This window comes from Rhinoraja longicauda, chromosome 42 (assembly GCF_053455715.1).
Source record: "Rhinoraja longicauda isolate Sanriku21f chromosome 42, sRhiLon1.1, whole genome shotgun sequence".
Lineage (NCBI taxonomy): Eukaryota > Metazoa > Chordata > Chondrichthyes > Rajiformes > Arhynchobatidae > Rhinoraja > Rhinoraja longicauda.
The window spans coordinates 2,859,099-2,876,867 of NC_135994.1; the positions used below are offsets into that span (position 1 = coordinate 2,859,099).

General features: G+C 44.8%; 1 protein-coding gene across 1 annotated transcript in view; it reads left to right on the forward strand.

Moving 5' to 3' along the window:
- The window catches only part of LOC144611959 (receptor tyrosine-protein kinase erbB-4-like), a gene marked incomplete at its 5' end in the record, with an annotated part of 68,388 nt that overhangs the window by 22,080 nt on the left and 28,539 nt on the right, over positions 1–17,769 (forward strand). Inside the window, 8 exons of the mRNA XM_078431315.1 lie at positions 2,816–2,881; positions 5,684–5,805; positions 7,736–7,877; positions 9,337–9,450; positions 12,881–13,007; positions 15,050–15,123; positions 15,839–15,929; positions 16,512–16,720. Coding sequence (XP_078287441.1) covers positions 2,816–2,881; positions 5,684–5,805; positions 7,736–7,877; positions 9,337–9,450; positions 12,881–13,007; positions 15,050–15,123; positions 15,839–15,929; positions 16,512–16,720 — 945 coding nt within the window. The remainder of the gene's footprint in view (positions 1–2,815; positions 2,882–5,683; positions 5,806–7,735; positions 7,878–9,336; positions 9,451–12,880; positions 13,008–15,049; positions 15,124–15,838; positions 15,930–16,511; positions 16,721–17,769) is intronic.

Below are 17,769 nucleotides of genomic sequence, written 5' to 3' on the forward strand. Positions count from 1 at the left end.
GTGATGGTACACTCACAGTGCTGTTTAAAATTTTTGAATTTAGACCCAGAGATGATGAAGAACCAGCAACATATTTCCAAGTAAGTATGGTATGTGGCTTGAAGAGGAACCTGCAAATGGTGGTGTTTCCCATGCCTCTCTTGCCCTGGTCCCAGGTGGTCGGGCTCATAGCTTTGGGAAGTGCCTGGGCAAGTAATGGCAGTGTACTTTGTACTTCACGGTGGAGACAATGACTGTTTCGGGTGGAAAGTGTGGTTCTAATCAAGTGGGTTGTTTTCTCCTTGATGATGTTGAGTTTCTTGAGAGTTGAGGCTGCACTCATTCAGGCAATTGGAGAATGTTCCATCACATTCCTGACTTGTGACATGTAGATAATGAACTTTGATCAAAACAACAGCTCTAATATTCAAAGTGCCAAAAGTCTGTCATAGAGACTTTTTGACTTTCTTTGTCTTTGTTCTTTCCACCTCTTCAACTTCTTCCCTCAGTGACTCAGCTTACTATTGGTTCAGATCTCACCCATTTAACCTGGTACTTGCAGATCTTGTAGCTAATAACAAAATCAGGTATGGCAGAAGGACCAGCACAGACATGATGGGTGGAATGGTCTCCCCCGCCATAACATTCTTTGCAGAAGAAAGGCAGATCGTAAAATTGAATGTGCATGAGTGGTTTGTACAAGACAGTGGTAAGGCCACAATTAGAATATTGTGTTCAGTTTTGGTCACCCTGTAAAAGGAAAGGTGTTGTTAAGCTGCAAAGGGTGCAGAGAAGACCTACAAGGATGTTACCAAGACTGGAGGGCCTGAGCTATAGGGAGTGGTTGAGCAGGCTCAGACTTTCTTACTTGGAGCACAGGAGGATAAGGGGTGGTGTTATAGAGGTGAAAAAGATTATGAGAGGTGGCACGGTGGCGCAGCGGTAGAGTTGCTGCCTTACAGCGAATGCAGCGCCGGAGACTCAGGTTCGATCCTGACTACGGGCGCCGTCTGTACGGAGTTTGTACGTTCTCCCCGTGACCTGCGTGAGTTTTCTCCGAGACCTTCGGTTTCCTCCCACACTCCAAAGACGTACAGGTATGTAGGTTAATTGGCTGGGCAAATGTAAAAATTGTCCCTAGTGGGTGTAGGATAGTGTTAATGTGCGGGGATCGCTGGGCGGCGCGTACCCGGTGGGCCGAAGGGCCTGTTTCTGTGCTGCATCTCTAAATCTTAAAATCTAAATCTAAATAGATAAATGCAGTCTTTCACCCAGAGTAAGGGAATCAAAAACCAGAGGACATTGGTTTAAGGTGAGGGGGGAAAGATGTGATAGGAACCCGAGGGGCAACCTTGTCACACAAATGTCTCTATGGTCGCAAGCCATTTGGTCACAGCCAGTCACAACACGATATTCTTCAGGAAAACACAATTTTGAAAGCCACAGAGGTGCGGTGAACAGTGCAGAAGCCAAAGGCATATGACAGCTATTAATCATATTGGTATCAAACCACTGATTTGGCATATTTTATAGCAATAAATAATCTATGTAAAATGTAACCACAAGTTTTGCTGTGCTTGCTAGTCGCATCTCAGCCTCAATATAATGGGATGTGCGTGTCTGTGATCTTGTAGCCAATGTATGGATAAGAAAAAATGTTGGGGGATATGGGCCAAATGCGGGCCAATGGAACTAGCTTAGATGGGCAGCTTGGTAGGCATGGATTCAAGATTCAAGATTCAAGATTCAAGATAGCTTTATTTGTCATCCAATATTGGACGAAATTCAGTCACCCACAGTCCAACAATAAAAGCATTAAATAAGCATTAAAATTACACAACCCCCAAAAAACCCCAAAACACAGTCCAACAATAAAAGCATTAAATAGGCATTCAAATTACACAACCCCCAAAACACAGTCCAACAATAAAAGCATTAAATGAGTTGGACCGAAGAGCTGTTTCCATGCTCTTTAACATTTAGTTTCTATGGAGGGGAGTCATTTGTATGCATCTCCTACGCATTTTTCAGGAATAGAATTGATTTTTTTTCAACTGACGATAGCTGTTACTTGATAAGAGGAGAGAGGAATGCACAGAGTCTCTTGCCCAGAGTAGGGGAATCGAGGACCAGAGGACATAGGTTCGAGGTGAAGGGGAAAAGATTTAATCGGAATCTGAGGGGTAACTTTTTCACACAAAGGGTGGTGGGTGTATGGAATGAGCTGCCAGAGGAGGTAGTTGAGGCTGGGACTATCCCAACATTTAAGAAACAGACAGGTACATGGATAGGACAGATTTGGAGGGATATGGACCGAGTGCAGGTAGGTGGGACATGTTGGCCGCTGTGGGCAAGTTGGGCCGAATGGCCTGTTTCCACTCTATCATTCTATGACTAAAAGTGGTGGGAATATGTAATGAGCTGCTGCAAGAGGTAGTTGAAGCAGGTAATATCACAAAGTTTAAAAAGTATTTGGACAAGTACATGGATAGCATAGATTTCGAGGGATGTGGGCCAAACACAGGCAGGTGGGACTATTGTAGTTGGGGCATGTTGGTCGGTGTGGGCAAGTTGGGCTGAAGGGCCTGTTTTCATGCTGTATGACTCTGTGAAGAAGGCCATGCGAAGAAGTGTCTCGACCTGAAACGTCACCTATCCATGTTTCTCCAGAAATGCTGCCTGTTCTGCTGAGTTACTCCAGCACTTTCTGTCTTTTCATGAATGGAATTGTTCGTGTATCGTAAATCCTCAATTTACAAGTTTTTGAGATAATGCTGTTGACTCTTTGGGGTGTGTGTTTTTGATCTAAAATGAAGATGTATTTCCTGTTTTTCAGGCTCCCAGTGTCATGCATCCTGCAAAGGACATTGTTGGGGCCCTGGCGAGGCTGACTGTCAGAACTGTAAGTACATTGATAATGGATTGTTTGTGAGATACAGAAATTGGGCAGATGAGTGCACAGCCCATTGATTCAGGCTGCTATGCAGCTCAGGCAGAGCATGACCATGAGACAGTAACTAGCCAGTATACGCATTATTAGTTACTGAGCCGCGTGTGAATGCAAAACAGAAGATGTAACAGTAAGACGTGGCTTTGTGTACATGGCGACTCTGTCAGGTGTTGCTTTCTTACGGTGCTCTTAGTTATGCAGTGTGAACACTGACAGGTAGATACACACCTACGTTAAAAAAGGCATCCGCTTCAGTTGAGTGCTGCTGTGCAGGGAATCTGGTGTGGATCCCTGCCCTCTGCTGGAGCTACCACAGCAATGAATTGTCCTGTGCTCCGTGTGGCGGATGTTTAAATTTTAGATTTAGATATACAACGCAGAAACAGGCCCTTCGGCCCACCGGGTCCGCACCGCCCAGTGATCCCCACACACCAACACTAGTCCTACACACACTAGGGACAATTTTTCACATTTACCCAGCCAATTAACCTACATACCTGTACGTCTTTGGAGTGTGGGAGGAAACCAAAGATCTCGGAGAAAACCCACGCAGGTCACGGGGAGAACGTACAAACTCCGTACAGACCGCTGCACCTTGCCTTGTCTCTGGGGGCTGGTATTGGGGCATTTCTGCTCTGCACTGAGATCTCCCCAGTGCTGAATGTGCCCTTTGCTAGGGATTGGCAGCTCCTGCTCCATATGTTGACAGACTGCACAGATTCCTGTTGGGAATTACGGAAGCTGCTGTTTCCCCCTCTCTTTGTCAGCACAGTTTCTCTATGGTAACATACTCAACAGTGCTCGCTGGCTACTGCCTTAATATTGAGCCTAAACATTTGTGGTAAAACTTCGGCCTGAAATACACCTTTTTCATGGATGTGCCCGAGTCAATTATGGTCTCCTCCATTGTCAGAGTGAGGCTAAACGCAAATTGGAGGAACAGCACCTCATATTTCGCTTGGGCAGCTTACAGCCCAGTAGTATGAATCTTGATTTCTCTCACTTCAGGTAGCCCCGGCATTCCCTCTCTCTCCATCCCTCCCCCACCCGTCACACTAGCTTCTCGTTTTCGCCTAACAAACAGCTAACAATGGCCCTTCCTTTATCATCGTTACTTTTTTTGCATATCTTTCATTCATTGTTCTTTATCTCTCTACATCATCATCTATATCGCTCGTTTCCCTTATCCCTAACCAGTCTGAAGAAGGGTCTCGACCCGAAACGTCACCCTTTCCTTCTCTCCAGAGATGCTGCCTGTCCTGCTGAGTTACTCCAGCTTTTTGTGTCTATCTTCGGTTTAAACCAGCTTCTATCAACTTATCTTGATATCAATTTGTCCAATTGCCATTTTTAAAATAATCGTTACTTTGCATCTTTGGCCTGCACCCTTTATGAAACTTTCCCTCTATTCCCTCCACTCCTCTCTGTAACTTAAAACATGCTTGTTTTCTCATGTTTCCAGTTCCTATAATGGGTCCTGGACCTGAAATATTGATTCTTTTTCTCTCCCTATTAATGCTACCCAACACGTTGAATAACTTGAACATTCTCTGTTTTTGTCACAAAGTTAGCTTGAGGACAGTCTCATCATATCCATAAAGTAGTGGATCTACCTTTGGTTACCCTGTTCAGATGAGCCTTCTAGCTTAACTCGAGGTTCTGTAAACAAAATATTGTTTCAATCACACAAGAGGTATTTCCAATTAAGCATTTGTTCTTGGTGGGTTATCATCTTGCTAGATGACAGAAACACTGTATGAAGTGATTTACGTACAATCTCTCAGTGAATGTGTAAAAATGCCAAATCCTTAAAGACACATAACATTCAATTAGTTATAGACAATCATAAATTAGTGTCAAGTTGGAGTACATTTTCATGTTGTGGTTTGAAGCTTTGTTCCAAGATTTGAGTATGCTTCCTGTGTTAAGGTACAATTTACCAGCCTGGTAAAGAGGTACATGATCAAGAATGTTATTTTCTAATTCATTGCTTCACCAAAGATCTGGCTGAATTGTTGGATTGTTGTAAAAGCGAGGCTTGACAGTGGGGAAGTAGATAGGCAGTTCTTCGGGATGGAGAGTTTTAAGTGAGGAGAAGGGACTGCTCATTTAGGATGTAAATGAGGAGAATTTTCTTCAGCCTTCACCTTCTATACACCAGAGGACTTGGTTGTTTATAATATTCATGCTATTGGTATATTTTTTGGTCATGAAAATTAGCCAGGAAGTTAGATAGGCCCGCTGCGGACCTTTCACCATCCGGCGCGGCCTGGAAGGTGGCAACTTCAACAGCATGACCGCAGGAGAAGACGGCAGGGGAAGAAAAAATACATTCTGGCCTTCCATCACAGTGAGGAGGGGACTGGAGGAGACTCACTGTGATGGATGTTCCTTTTTGTTTGGTGTTGGTTTATGATTGTGTTTGTTATTGCTTATTTTTATTGCTCTTATTGTTGGACTGTGGGTAATCTTTCATTTCACTGCGCATTTATGTGTATGTGACAAATAAAATGGACTATTGATTGATAAAATTGACTATTGATAGATCAGCTGTGATTGTATTAACTGATAGAGCAGGCTTGAGAAGCTCAATAGCCTTCTGCTCTTGTTTTTGATAGATGTTTTCTTATGTGCACTACTGAGGAACATCTGTGTCCTGGGGAAACCCAGCAGGAATCACTGCCGTCAGGCAAAGGGTGATGGAACACAAAAGCTGCAATCATTTTGACTTTGCTCTCCTCATCTTCCCAACAGTGACAAAATCAGTGTGTGCTCCTCAGTGTAATGGCCGATGCTTTGGACAACACAACCCCAGCAAGTGCTGCCATGGCGAGTGTGCTGGTGGGTGCTCTGGTCCCAAAGACACCAACTGCTTTGTAAGTCCTTGGCAGGTTTTATTTTAGCTTTACAACAACGACTACACTTTCAGAGCACAAACCCAGTTGTGAAGCACCAAGCTCAATATAAAAAAAAGAATGTCTTTGTTTTCGTTGTGTGAATTCTGATAGGAAAGAAAATCCTGTGCTGGAAATTGGAAAAAAGTTGAGGAAATAGGTCAACTGTGTCTGTGTGGGGAGAGAAACTAAGCTAATATTTCAGGTCAATTTGAAGCATGAACCTTGTTTTACTTTTCCTGTCTCTCTGAGATGTTTCTGCATGATCAATCCTGACGCTCACAGTCAATAGAAGATCTTTCTGAAGCAGGGATTGAAAGTATGAATCCCAAAGAATTAAATAAGCACCAAGAGATTGTGACAGGGAGGAAATGTCCGGTGAAGACTGAAGGAATGGAAGCTCTGGGTGGGGTCAGCATGATAATAGACATTATAAGTAATTGATTGTGCCAGATACCGGAGAGAGTTCCCCTGCTCTTCTTAAACAGTGCCACGGGATCTTTCAATAGACAACAGGTGCAGGAGTAGGCCATTCGGCCCTTCGAGCCAGCACCGCCATTCAATGTGATCAATCAGTACCCCGTTCCTGCCTTCTCCCCATACCCCAAGATACAAGCCTAGTCGCTCTAGTCTTTCAACATATGACAGTCCCGCCATTCCGGGAATTAACCTAGCAAACCTACGCTGCACGCCTTCAAAAGCAAGAATATCCTTTCTCAACTTTGGAGACCAAAACTGCACACAGTACTCCAGGTGCGGTCTCACTAGGGCCCTGTACAACTGCAGAAGGACCTCTTTGCTCCTATACTCAACTCCTCTTGTTATGAAGGCCAACATTCCATTGGCTTTCTTCACTGCATGCTGTACCTGCATGCTTCCTTTCAGTGACTGATGCACTAGGACACCCAGATCTCATTGTACGTCCCCTTTTCCTAACTTGACACCATTCAGATAATACTCTGCCTTCCTATTCTTACCACCAAAGTGGATAACCTCACACTTATCCACATTAAACTGCATCTGCCATGCATCCGCCCACTCACACAACCTGTCCAAGTCACCCTGCAACCTCATAGCATCTTCCTCACAGTTCACACTGCCACCCAGCTTTGTATCATCTGCAAATTTGCTAATGGTACTTTTAATCCCTTCATCCAAGTCATTCATGAGCAACTGTGAGTGGAAAGATGTGAAGGCTTTGGAGAAAGTGCAGAAGAGATTTACTGGGATCGTTCAGGAGATGAGGGATTTTGGTTATCTGGCGAGACTGAAGACTTGCTCTTCTTGGAAGAGGAGAGGATGTGAATGGATCTGAATGAGGTAGATTCACAAAAGATATACTAAGAGTGGACAGGGAAAAACAGTTCCCATAGGCAGCGGGGTCAAGAACTAGAGGACATAGAATGTAGGTGATTAGCAAAAGAACCAAAAGTGATACAACAAAGAACTTCTTCATGCATTTGAGTGGTTAGGGTATGGAATGCACTGCTGGGTTAGTTTTGGAGGCAGGTTCAATTGTCGCAAGCCAAAGTAAGCTGGATATGTATCTGAAAGGAAAGAATTGGTAGAGAGGGTAAGGTAGTGGGATAAACCTGATTGCTCTTACATGAGTTTGATATGGACCCAATAGATCAAGTGGCCCTCTCCTGTGCTGACACCATGCTGTGATGTTGTGACTGATGTCCAGGGTGAACAGAACCAAAATGTGATGATGACTGAAGCAGAGAAAAGATAATGGAGCTTCACAAAGCGAGTGGGGCTCACTGATAGTAAAGAACCATTGCAGGAGGCAACAGACTGTATCAGTGAGTCTGAGAGCGGTGGGGGCCAGCTGTGTGCCCAAGCGACACAGTGTAAAATGACATTTCCCGAGCTGTTCTGATTTCTCCCATTGACGGTTCTGTTCCCACAGGCATGCAAATGGTTCAATGACAGCAACGCTTGTGTTCCAGTCTGTCCACAACCATTAATTTATAACAAGCAGTCCTATCAGCTTGAGCGCAACCCAGACACCAAGTACATGTATGGAGCTTTCTGCGTGAATCGCTGCCCTGGTGAGTGCATCTAATTTGCCATGAATTCTACTCTTGACATTCTCTGGGAACTGCATCGTCACACTACGATCTGAGGTGTGTAACCAACCATTGGACAACGTATGCTAATGATGGCTTATAGAGATAAAATGGTGTCCCTCACTTTTCTCTTACTCCTGGCGTAAGCCAGGGTTACGGCCGCCCCTCTCTCTGCCACCCCAAGTGGCGTACAAGTTATTGGCTAGCTCAACAGACTATGGACACTGCAATCTTTCTCATCTGTATGTTAATACGTCCCCCCCTGCATTAAGTAGAGGTTTTGTTCTTATTATTGCTCACACTCACCATTTAGAGTGCCACAGGGAGGTTTCATGGAATCTACAGCATAGGAGGAGCATCAAGCATGGGCTAGGCTCTTTACAGGGAGTTGTCCTGCTCCCCTGCTGACTGATTAATTTGACTGACTTGACTTGCCTGACTATAAGAAAATAACTGCAGATGCTGGTACAAATCGATTTATTCACAAAATGCTGGAGTAACTCAGCAGGTCAGGCAGCATCTCGGGAGAGAAGGAATGGGTGACGTTTCGGGTCGAGACCCTTCTTCAGACTTCTGACTTCTCTTTTCCTGTAAAACTATTAATCTTTGAATATTTATCTAATTCCCCTTCTGAGAGCTATTGAATATGCTTCCACTATCCTTATGGGCGTTATGGATCACAATAACTAACTGGGTTAAAATAATCCCCCTCGTCTCACTCCAGGTTGTACAAGCAACTCTCCAAACCCGTGATGTAAGAAAATAATTGCAGATGCTGGTACAAATCGAAGGTATTTATTCACAAAATGCTGGAGTAACTCAGCAAGGAATTCCTTCTCTCCCGAGTTGATGCCTGACCTGCTGAGTTACTCCAGCATTTTGTGAATAAATACCTCCAAACCTGCGAACACTCTTTTGCCAGTGGAAACTGTTATATTCCATGAAATCCGGCGATCATTTTTGAATGTGGTCATCCTTGAGCTGACTGCTTGTTTTATACATGAACAGCTTTTGGTTTCAGTTGCAGAGAGTTGTAGTACCATGTTTATCAGGCAGCCAATTCAATGTTACCCAGTTTATGTGCCAACTCGTGGAAATGGCTGTGAGGTATGAGCTCATGGAGCGGAGCATGAAGAACATAAACATTTGGAGCAGGACTGGGCTGTTTGGCCCCTCAAACTATTCCACTGTTCATCAAAATCAGGACTGATCTCCACCCATTTTCCTGCACTCTCCCAATGTTCCCTGATTTCTTAAATATCCAGAAACTTAACGACCTTGGTATTGAATGAACTCAATAACAGAGCCTCCACACTCCGAGGCAGAAATTCCAAAAATTCACCACACTCTGGATGAAGAAACTTCTCCTCGACTGCCCTGAATGACCAACTCGTTACCTTTGATTCTAAAAGTCACCTTCTGTTTTTGTTTCGTCCTGCAGCGAACTTCATTGTGGACCAGAGCTCATGTGTCCGTGCCTGCCCCAGTGACAAAATGGAAGTTGAGAAAAATGGAGTAAAGATGTGTGAACCATGTGATGGCCTGTGCCCAAAAGGTGAGAGTGCAAGAGACTCAAACATCTCCCTTCCACCATAGCAGGTTGCCTGGGCAACAGATGCAACTTTATGCTTTCAAAGTTGACTTTGAATTTGCAGGGACTTTCACTTCCTGGTGTTATCCAGTTGTTAAGTCATGGCCAGCCCCTGTTTCTGGTTCTTTGATCTGTAGAGTACAGTGGTAGTAATCATTAAATTACCTGGAGCAATGCAGAGACCAACAATCCAAACACCCGCGTTCAAATCCTACCTCGGCTAGTGTGGAATTTAAATTCCGTTTATAATCCAGAATTATTTGATAATGACCACAAAATTACCAGATTGATGTAAATTTTGTGAGGAAATTTGCCATCCTTGCACAGACTGGCCTATACTGTATGTGACTTCTAGACATTTCAAATCTTGTTGACTAAAATGGCATTGTAAGCCATTCAATTAAAGGGCAATAAATACCCAGATTCCAAAGAAAAAAAAGCAGAGGCCCATCAGCCTGCTACTCGTTAACTACACTGGCAGGATGCAGCCTTCAAATGTAGGCCAGCTAAGCCGTTTATTTTTTCTGACAAATTTGTGGGTTTTGACAGAAACCATGTTATTTTATAAGAAAAATATCACTACACTGGAAATGATTTGAGGTTTTCTCAAAATAGAAAATTATAAGTCTACTGCAAATGCAGAAAAGGATTTTAAAGATCAGCAAGTAGCTAAGAATGAGCAGATTGTCTTCTGAGGAAAGGTTGGAAAGGCTAGGTTTGTATCCACTGAAATTTAGAAGCTTGAGAGGGAACTTGTTTGAAATATAAGAGATGATGGTCGGTGGATGTGGAGAGAACATTTCCTCTTCTGGGAGAATAGGGAACCAGAGGTCACTGTTCAAAAATAAGGGGTCACCCATGTCAGACAGAGGCGAGATGCAATATTTTCACACACAATTGTGGTTTTTGGAAGTTATTTCCTCAAAGGGTGTTGGAAGCAGTCTTTGAATATTTTGGACATAGAAGTCAACAGATTCTTGACAAGAAAAATGAGATGAAAGGTTACTGGGAGGAAGGGGAATGCAAAGTTGAGGTTACAGTCAGATCAAATATGATCTTATTATCTGCCTGCACCTAATCCATATCCCTCCATTCCTTGCTCACCCATGTGCCTTTCCAAAAGTCTCTTAAATGCCACTATTGTATCTTCCTCCTCCACCACCACCACCCCATTAAAGAGCGAACAGCTGTACAATCATTGTTTTCAACCATTATTACGTATGGGAACATTGTAGAGAGGTTAGATTGAATTAATGATAAGATTATATAGTAAAATAAGTTACCAAAAATGACCAAGTCAGTCCCCAAACTACTGGCTAGCTCTGCCATAAACAAAATATTTAATTATATTCTTCAGTTTTCTAACTAACATGTTTGTTAATTTGTACACATATTTATTAACTTGGGTAAATCCTGTTACTGTTTGTGGTATTCTGACTCTGACACCATTGGGCTTCACTTTAAGAGCCCGGAGCTTGATTTTTAACCATATCCAGGCATAGATAAATGCAAGATGTTTGGCCTTCTGATATGTGACAGAAACATCCAGAGTCACCGCTGAAGGATTTCGGGGTGTTAATAGGCTTGGGACATGATAGGGTGCGTGTCTAGTTCTGACCATTGTGACACAGGTTAATCTTTCAGACCTCGAAGTTTGTTTCCGTGTGCATTATTTGAAGAAATCGGCCTTGCAAGGGCTGACATTGAAGCAGATCCATGAGTAAATGATAACCTTCCTCGAAGAATGTTACTGTGTGGGATCATTAGAAGAAATCAGCCTTGCAAGGGCTTATATTGAAGCAGATCCATGAGTAAATTATATCAACAAAACACCAAACGAAACTTGGAAAGATACCAGGCTTGGGGGATCATTTTGTAATGTCCAGGTTCGATGTGATGAAAGGTAAATTTCTTCTTGAAGTCAGAGATTCTTCTTGCACAGCAGGCGACAAAGTAACTTCAGCTAAGAAGCAGCAGCCACCACCTTTGCAATCATGTAAGAATTGATTGGATGCTATGATGCTGTAGATTCTCTCTGGCGTAAGAATCAGAATAGACTTGCAAGCCCTTGGCAACGTTCAGGACTCAGTTGTTTAAGGATATCCTAACTTGTGTGGATGGCACACTCTGACAGAAGAGTCCCACGTCCAATTAACACTAAAAGCTGAAGGTGGGCAAAGCGAGAGGGGCCCCCTTGAACACTTCTTCTCAAACTGCATTGTAGTATTTAGTGACGTGGAACTTACAGAAATTATTACTCCATTAGCACCACCCTCAGGTTCTTTGGTGCTCTGCAGGATCCAGCATCCATTTTCTACACGCAGGCAAACAGCAGAATCTGCAGGATCAATACTACTATAATTGGTGGGCAGACTAAATTGCCTTTTTTTTCTATTTTGGCATTTTCCCTTTTCCTGCTTCTTTCTCTGATGCAATGTTACAAGTGTGTACATAGCAAGATCCCTGACCTGAATTAGAGGAACCTTTTAACAAGTGATTACTGCTTTGGTTGGGACTAGTTAACTTGGCAATTAATTATCTAAAGGGAAAGGAAATTTGCATTTGATAACACCTTTCACGCCCTTGAGATGGCCCAGATGCTTTAAACCCAACTAAATGCTTTCCGAGTGTGGTTATTATTGCAGGGCACCCGTTCTGTGCCCTGCAAACTTCCAGATCCAGTGTGATCGTTAATCAGATAATCTGGTTCAGCGATACTGATTGAGGATTAAACATTGTCCCCAGGACAATGGAGAGCCCTCCCTGCTCATCCTCAAAACAGCACTTTGGAGAAGACACAGGGGTTTCAGTTTAATGTCAGAACATGGCACCTGTTCCTCCTAAATTCCTCCTAAATATTGCCCGTTTATGTGCCAACTGCAGATTCCAAAGGGCTTTATAAGACAATAACTGCAGATGCTGGTACAAATCGAAGGTATTTATTCACAAAATGCTGGAGTAACTCAGCAGGTCAGGCAGCATCTCAGGAGAGAAGGAATGGGTGACGTTTCGGGTCGAGACCCTTCTTCAGACTGATGTCAGGGGGGCGGGACAAAGGAAGGATATAGGTGGAGACAGGAAGATAGAGGGAGATCTGGGAAGGGGGAGGGGAAGAGAGGGACAGAGGAACTATCTAAAGTGGGAGAAGTCGATGTTCATACCACTGGGCTGCAAGCTGCCCAGGCGAAATATGAGGTGCTGTTCCTCTAATTTCCGGTGGGCCTCACTATGGCACTGGAGGAGGCCCATGACCGAAAGGTCAGACTGGGAATGGGAGGGGGAGTTGAAGTGCTCGGCCACCGGGAGACCAGTTTTAGCTCTGAACTCGAGTTCTGGGAAAACCACTATCCAGTGCATTTCCTCAAATGTCCCCTTTGCTTCTTTGTCTGCACAGCATGCGAAGGGACTGGGACTGGGGCTGGCAATCGATACCGGACTGTGGATTCAAAAAACATTGACCAGTTCATTAACTGCACCAAGATCACCGGCAACCTTGACTTTCTCATCACTGGTCTCGAAGGGTAAGAAAGCACTGACAATTCCTTTGGATGGGAATGCCAGACAGTGCAATACTGGGAACACTGTGGAACCCCAGTGGCTGTAGAGGGAATGTAGGATGCTTGGTTGTATGCATCATCCATCTCAGCAATGTCGCAAACTATAGGTGGTGGCATAGGGGATGCACAGAGAAAGGGGTGAAGAAAAGATTGTCAGTAAAGCTAGAACCACTCCCAGGAGGACACTAAGTGCTGGAGTAACTCAGTGGGTTAAGCAACATCTCTGAAGAATATGGATAGGTGACATTTCGGGTCAGGACCCTTTAGACTGATTGGACCACTCCCATCCTGTGCAAATCTTGGTTTATGTTTTTTTATCTTCAAGGACCTGGGAACATGGTAGCTTTTTCAGGTTAGTTGGTGGATGTTATGGAGGAGAACTGAATGGTGCAGATGAGAGTGTTTCACCAAATTGCATCGCCCAGCAGCAGTACCCCCCCCAGTTGTCTTTAGTTGCAAACTCAGAATTGTCCCAGCACAGAAGGTGGTTATTTGGCTTTTTTTAAAAATCAAAAATATTTATTCAAATATTAAAATAATATATACAATACAATAAAACCAAAACAGAACCCACCACCAGAATACTATACAAACAAAATATACCAATTGAAACTATTATACAATTATATTACAATCCCTATCCAGGATACATCCAATCCCCCTCGATGCCCAGCGGTCCCGGAAATCCTCCAGGGTGCCCGTGGACAGCGCATAGTCCCTCTCCAACGCCACCCGGGCGCGGATGTAACCCCGGAAAAGGGGTAGGCAGCTGGCCCGGGCAGAGCCCTCTTCCGCCTGGCGCCGTGAGTCGCGGATGGCCAGCTTGGCCAGGCCCAGGAGCAACCCAACCAAGACATCCTCGGCCCCACCCTCTCCCCTACGCACAGGGTGTCCAAAGATGAGGATGGTGGGTGAAAAGTGCAGCCAAAAAGCAAGGAGCAGCCCCTTTAGATATTGGAACAGGGGCTGCAACCTCACACACTCCATGTACACGTGGTACACAGACTCTTCCAACCCGCAAAAGTTGCAGGCGGCTGGCGAGTCTGTGAACCGCGCGAGGAACAGGTTGCAGGGGACGACTCGGTGCAATACCGTCCACCCCAGGTCCCCGATGGAGAGGGGCAGAATCCCTGCGTAGATGGGACCCCCACCGCGGGGCCCCCTCCCGACCGGAAGGCAACACCGACCGCCACTTAGTGTCCGGACGGTGGTTATTTGGCTTATTGAGTCCACATCAGTTCCTTGTAAACTATTGCAATCAGTCCAATACCCTCACTCTTTCCCAGTAGCTTTACGAATCAGTCTTCCTCCAGTGCCTCTTTAATTCCCTTTTTGAAAGCTGTGATTGGCTCTGTTTCCACCACTCCTACAGGCAGTGTGTTCCAGATCATGGCCACACTGCAGAAAGAAAAAGATTTTCCTTATGTCCTCACTTCACTTTGATTCTGCGGCCCCGGAACCATTGCAGTAAATCTTTTCCGCACCTTTTCTGGGAACTTCCCACCCGTCCTAAAATATATGACCAGAATTGGATGTAATACTCTGGTGTGCCCTAACAGTTAACCAGCCAGTTAAATAGCCAGGTCAGTTGTAACCAACCACTAAGCTGGCTGTAGTCAAACCTGAGGTCTTTGGTTTGTCTCTTACCAACCAAGTAATTCAGTTAGCCCTGCCCTCCTTCTGAGTCATGCTCCATGTTGTGCCATTTCCAACATCTCTCGTGAAAAATGCTGCACTTCTGGGTTTTGATATTGTTCATGCACAATGTGGATTAAGCTCAATTGAATGCTGCCCTCTCCCTCCAAGCTTTCAGCTTGTCTGAATACAGAAGTCTTTTTATATTTGAGATTTGACAGCAGGGAGTTACTTCAATCTGTAATTATCCCAGAGTGGTTTAAGATTTTTTTCCAAGTGCTTTTGCTGTTTAATTACTTGGCTTCAAAGGCTCGGATGAGATTTTTAGTTTTTCCAATTCAATTTTCCCGTTCCTTTCTATTTGGTTTTAGGGACCCGTACCACAAAATTGCACGTCTAGATCCAGAAAAGCTGAAGATATTTCAAACTGTTCAGGAGATAACAGGTATGCACCTTATGATTAAAGTTCTGATATGTTACCTGGTAGAGTAATCCTAAAATAAGGGGTCTCTAAGGTTCAAAACCATTCTAGATTATTTTGTTGTGGGGATCTGCCTAAGCCTATTAGATTGATACCAATATTTGGTGTATCTCCACCCCCAGCTTATTCAGGTACTGGCCTAAAGGATGTGGAGAATGTGATAGAAGTGTTGCTTTGCCCTAGATTAATCCAGATCCTGCAGAGTTTAAGTGCTGCCCATGTAGCCTGTTCCAGATGTATTGCCCTGATAGTGATACAGCTTCTGCCAATACAACTGATGCTAGGCGCAGGCCTAGGTGTATGAATGGAGATTACTGGGAATTGAATACCCCATTAATACAGTGAGGCTTAAAGGGTCTTGACCCAAAGTATTGCTGAGTGCCATCAGACATCCAAAGTGGAGGAAAATGTGGTAATGGTGGAGGTAATGTTTACCCACTGGTCTTTCTTGTACATGTCTCTGCTCTGTTCAAGGAGAATGCTGACAGAAAGCAGGAAGCAACTTCCCTGAATTCTCAACAGCAAGAGAGGGTTGAAAGAAAAAGCCTTGCACTCTCCACCATTTGGAATAATCCCGGGCAAAAATGAACTCAAATCACCTGGACTGGTGCTGCAACAATGTGGAGTGTTTGAGAGTGTGGCCTGTTTCAAATCACATGTGCGTTCTTTCCATTTCCAGGTTACTTGAATATTCAGTCCTGGCCAGAAAGCCTGAAGAATTTAAGTGTCTTTTCCAATCTGACTACTATTGGAGGAAGGACGCTCTACAAGTAAGCACTCTAAAATGAGAGGCTAGTTAACCTGTGGAGGGCTGTGGCGGGTAGCTTCTGCCACCTGGTTGTTGAGGGTGCATGTCAGTCATGAATCCTGTGGCTCCTACTGGAAGCAGATCGTCATTTGTGGATTTGGGGCGAGGGCCGAATGGGCTCTGTTCATGTGTCCTTTACCCCACTTCCCCTCACACAGTCCACCCTGCATCGCCCACCTTGCCGCCAGTCACTCTCTGAAAATGAAGACCGGCTTGGGGGAAGCACTGATTTATATGGATCATAGTTTTTCTCTCAGCCTTAGGAGAGGTGGGAGTGGGGTGCCAGGGCAGAGAAGTGGGGAGAGAAACGGCAGTGTGATATTGGCGTTTTTCTTGCCCCTACCCTGAGTGTGCGGCACACCGCCCATGCGTCAGAGCACAGTAACGTGGCTTTGACATTGGAATTTCCTCCACAGCCAGCTTCTGGTTAGCGCTGCTTTGTGTGAGTAGCGTGGGAAGGAATGCGCAAAGTCGAATGGGAACCCACTGGAACGGAGTCCAAGTACCATGACTTCTCACTCTGCCCCTTTGTGTCTCTATGTAGCCGTGGCCTGTCTCTGATGATCATGAAGCTTCAGCACGTGACGTCTCTTGGGTTTCAATCACTGGCGGAAATCGGCGCTGGGCAGGTGTACGTGGCCTTCAATAAGCAGCTCTGCTACTACAACACACTGAACTGGACAGTGCTGTACCGCCGGAAGACTCCTGCCCCTCCTCCCATCATCAAAGAAAACAAGCAAGGGAGACTGTGCAGTGAGTGAGCTTGGATAACGGGAATGCTCATCGGGTATGGAAGTGGGCAGGTGGGATGTGGGTAAAGGAAGATGATGGTGGTGGGGGAACGGGGTTGGGGGGGTGCGTTCTCTCTCTAGCACAACACCAACTTGCATTTATCTAGCACCTTTAATGTGATAACATGTCACAGGAGCGATAATCAGACATATTTGGATACCCAGCCACGTGTTGTGTCCAGGCCATTAAAAATGCGGTCAAAAGGATTTACAGAGAGACAGAAAGGAGAATTCCAGAGTTGGGGCCTTCGTGATTGTCAGGACAGCCGCCATTGTGTGGGTAGCAGAGGGCAGGAATTGAGCACAGTAACAATGAGATGTATTCATAGCGAGGGGATTTGAGTATAGGAACAGGGAGGTTCTGCTGCAGTTGTACAGGGCATTGGTGAGACCACACCTGGAGTATTGCGTACAGTTTTGGTCTCCTAATCTGAGGAAAGACATTCTTGCCATAGAGGGAGTACCGAGAAGGTTCACCAGATTGATTCCTGGGATGGCAGGACTTTCATATGAAGAAAGACTGGATAGACTCGGCTTGTACTCGCTGGAATTTAGAAGATTGAGGGGGGATCTTATAGAAACTTACAAAATTCTTAAGGGGTTGGACAGGTTAGATGATGCAGGAAGATTGTTCCAGATGTTGGGGAAGTCCAGAACAAGGGATCACAGTTTAAGGATAAGGGGGAAGTCTTTTAGGACCGAGATGGGAAAGTTTTTTTTCACACAGAGAGTGGTGAATCTGTGGAATTCTCTGCCACAGAGGGTAGTTGAGGCCAGTTCATTGGCTATATTTAAGAGGGAGTTAGATGTGGCCCTTGTGGCTAACGGGATCAGGGGGTATGGAGAGAAGGCAGGTACAGGATACTGAGTTGGATGATCAGCTATGATCATATTGAATGGCAGTGCAGGCTTGAAGGGCCGAATGGCCTACTCCTGCATCTATTTTCTATGTTTCTATGTACTACAGCATGTTTTCCACCACTGGATTTAAGGGAACCTGGTGAGAACATT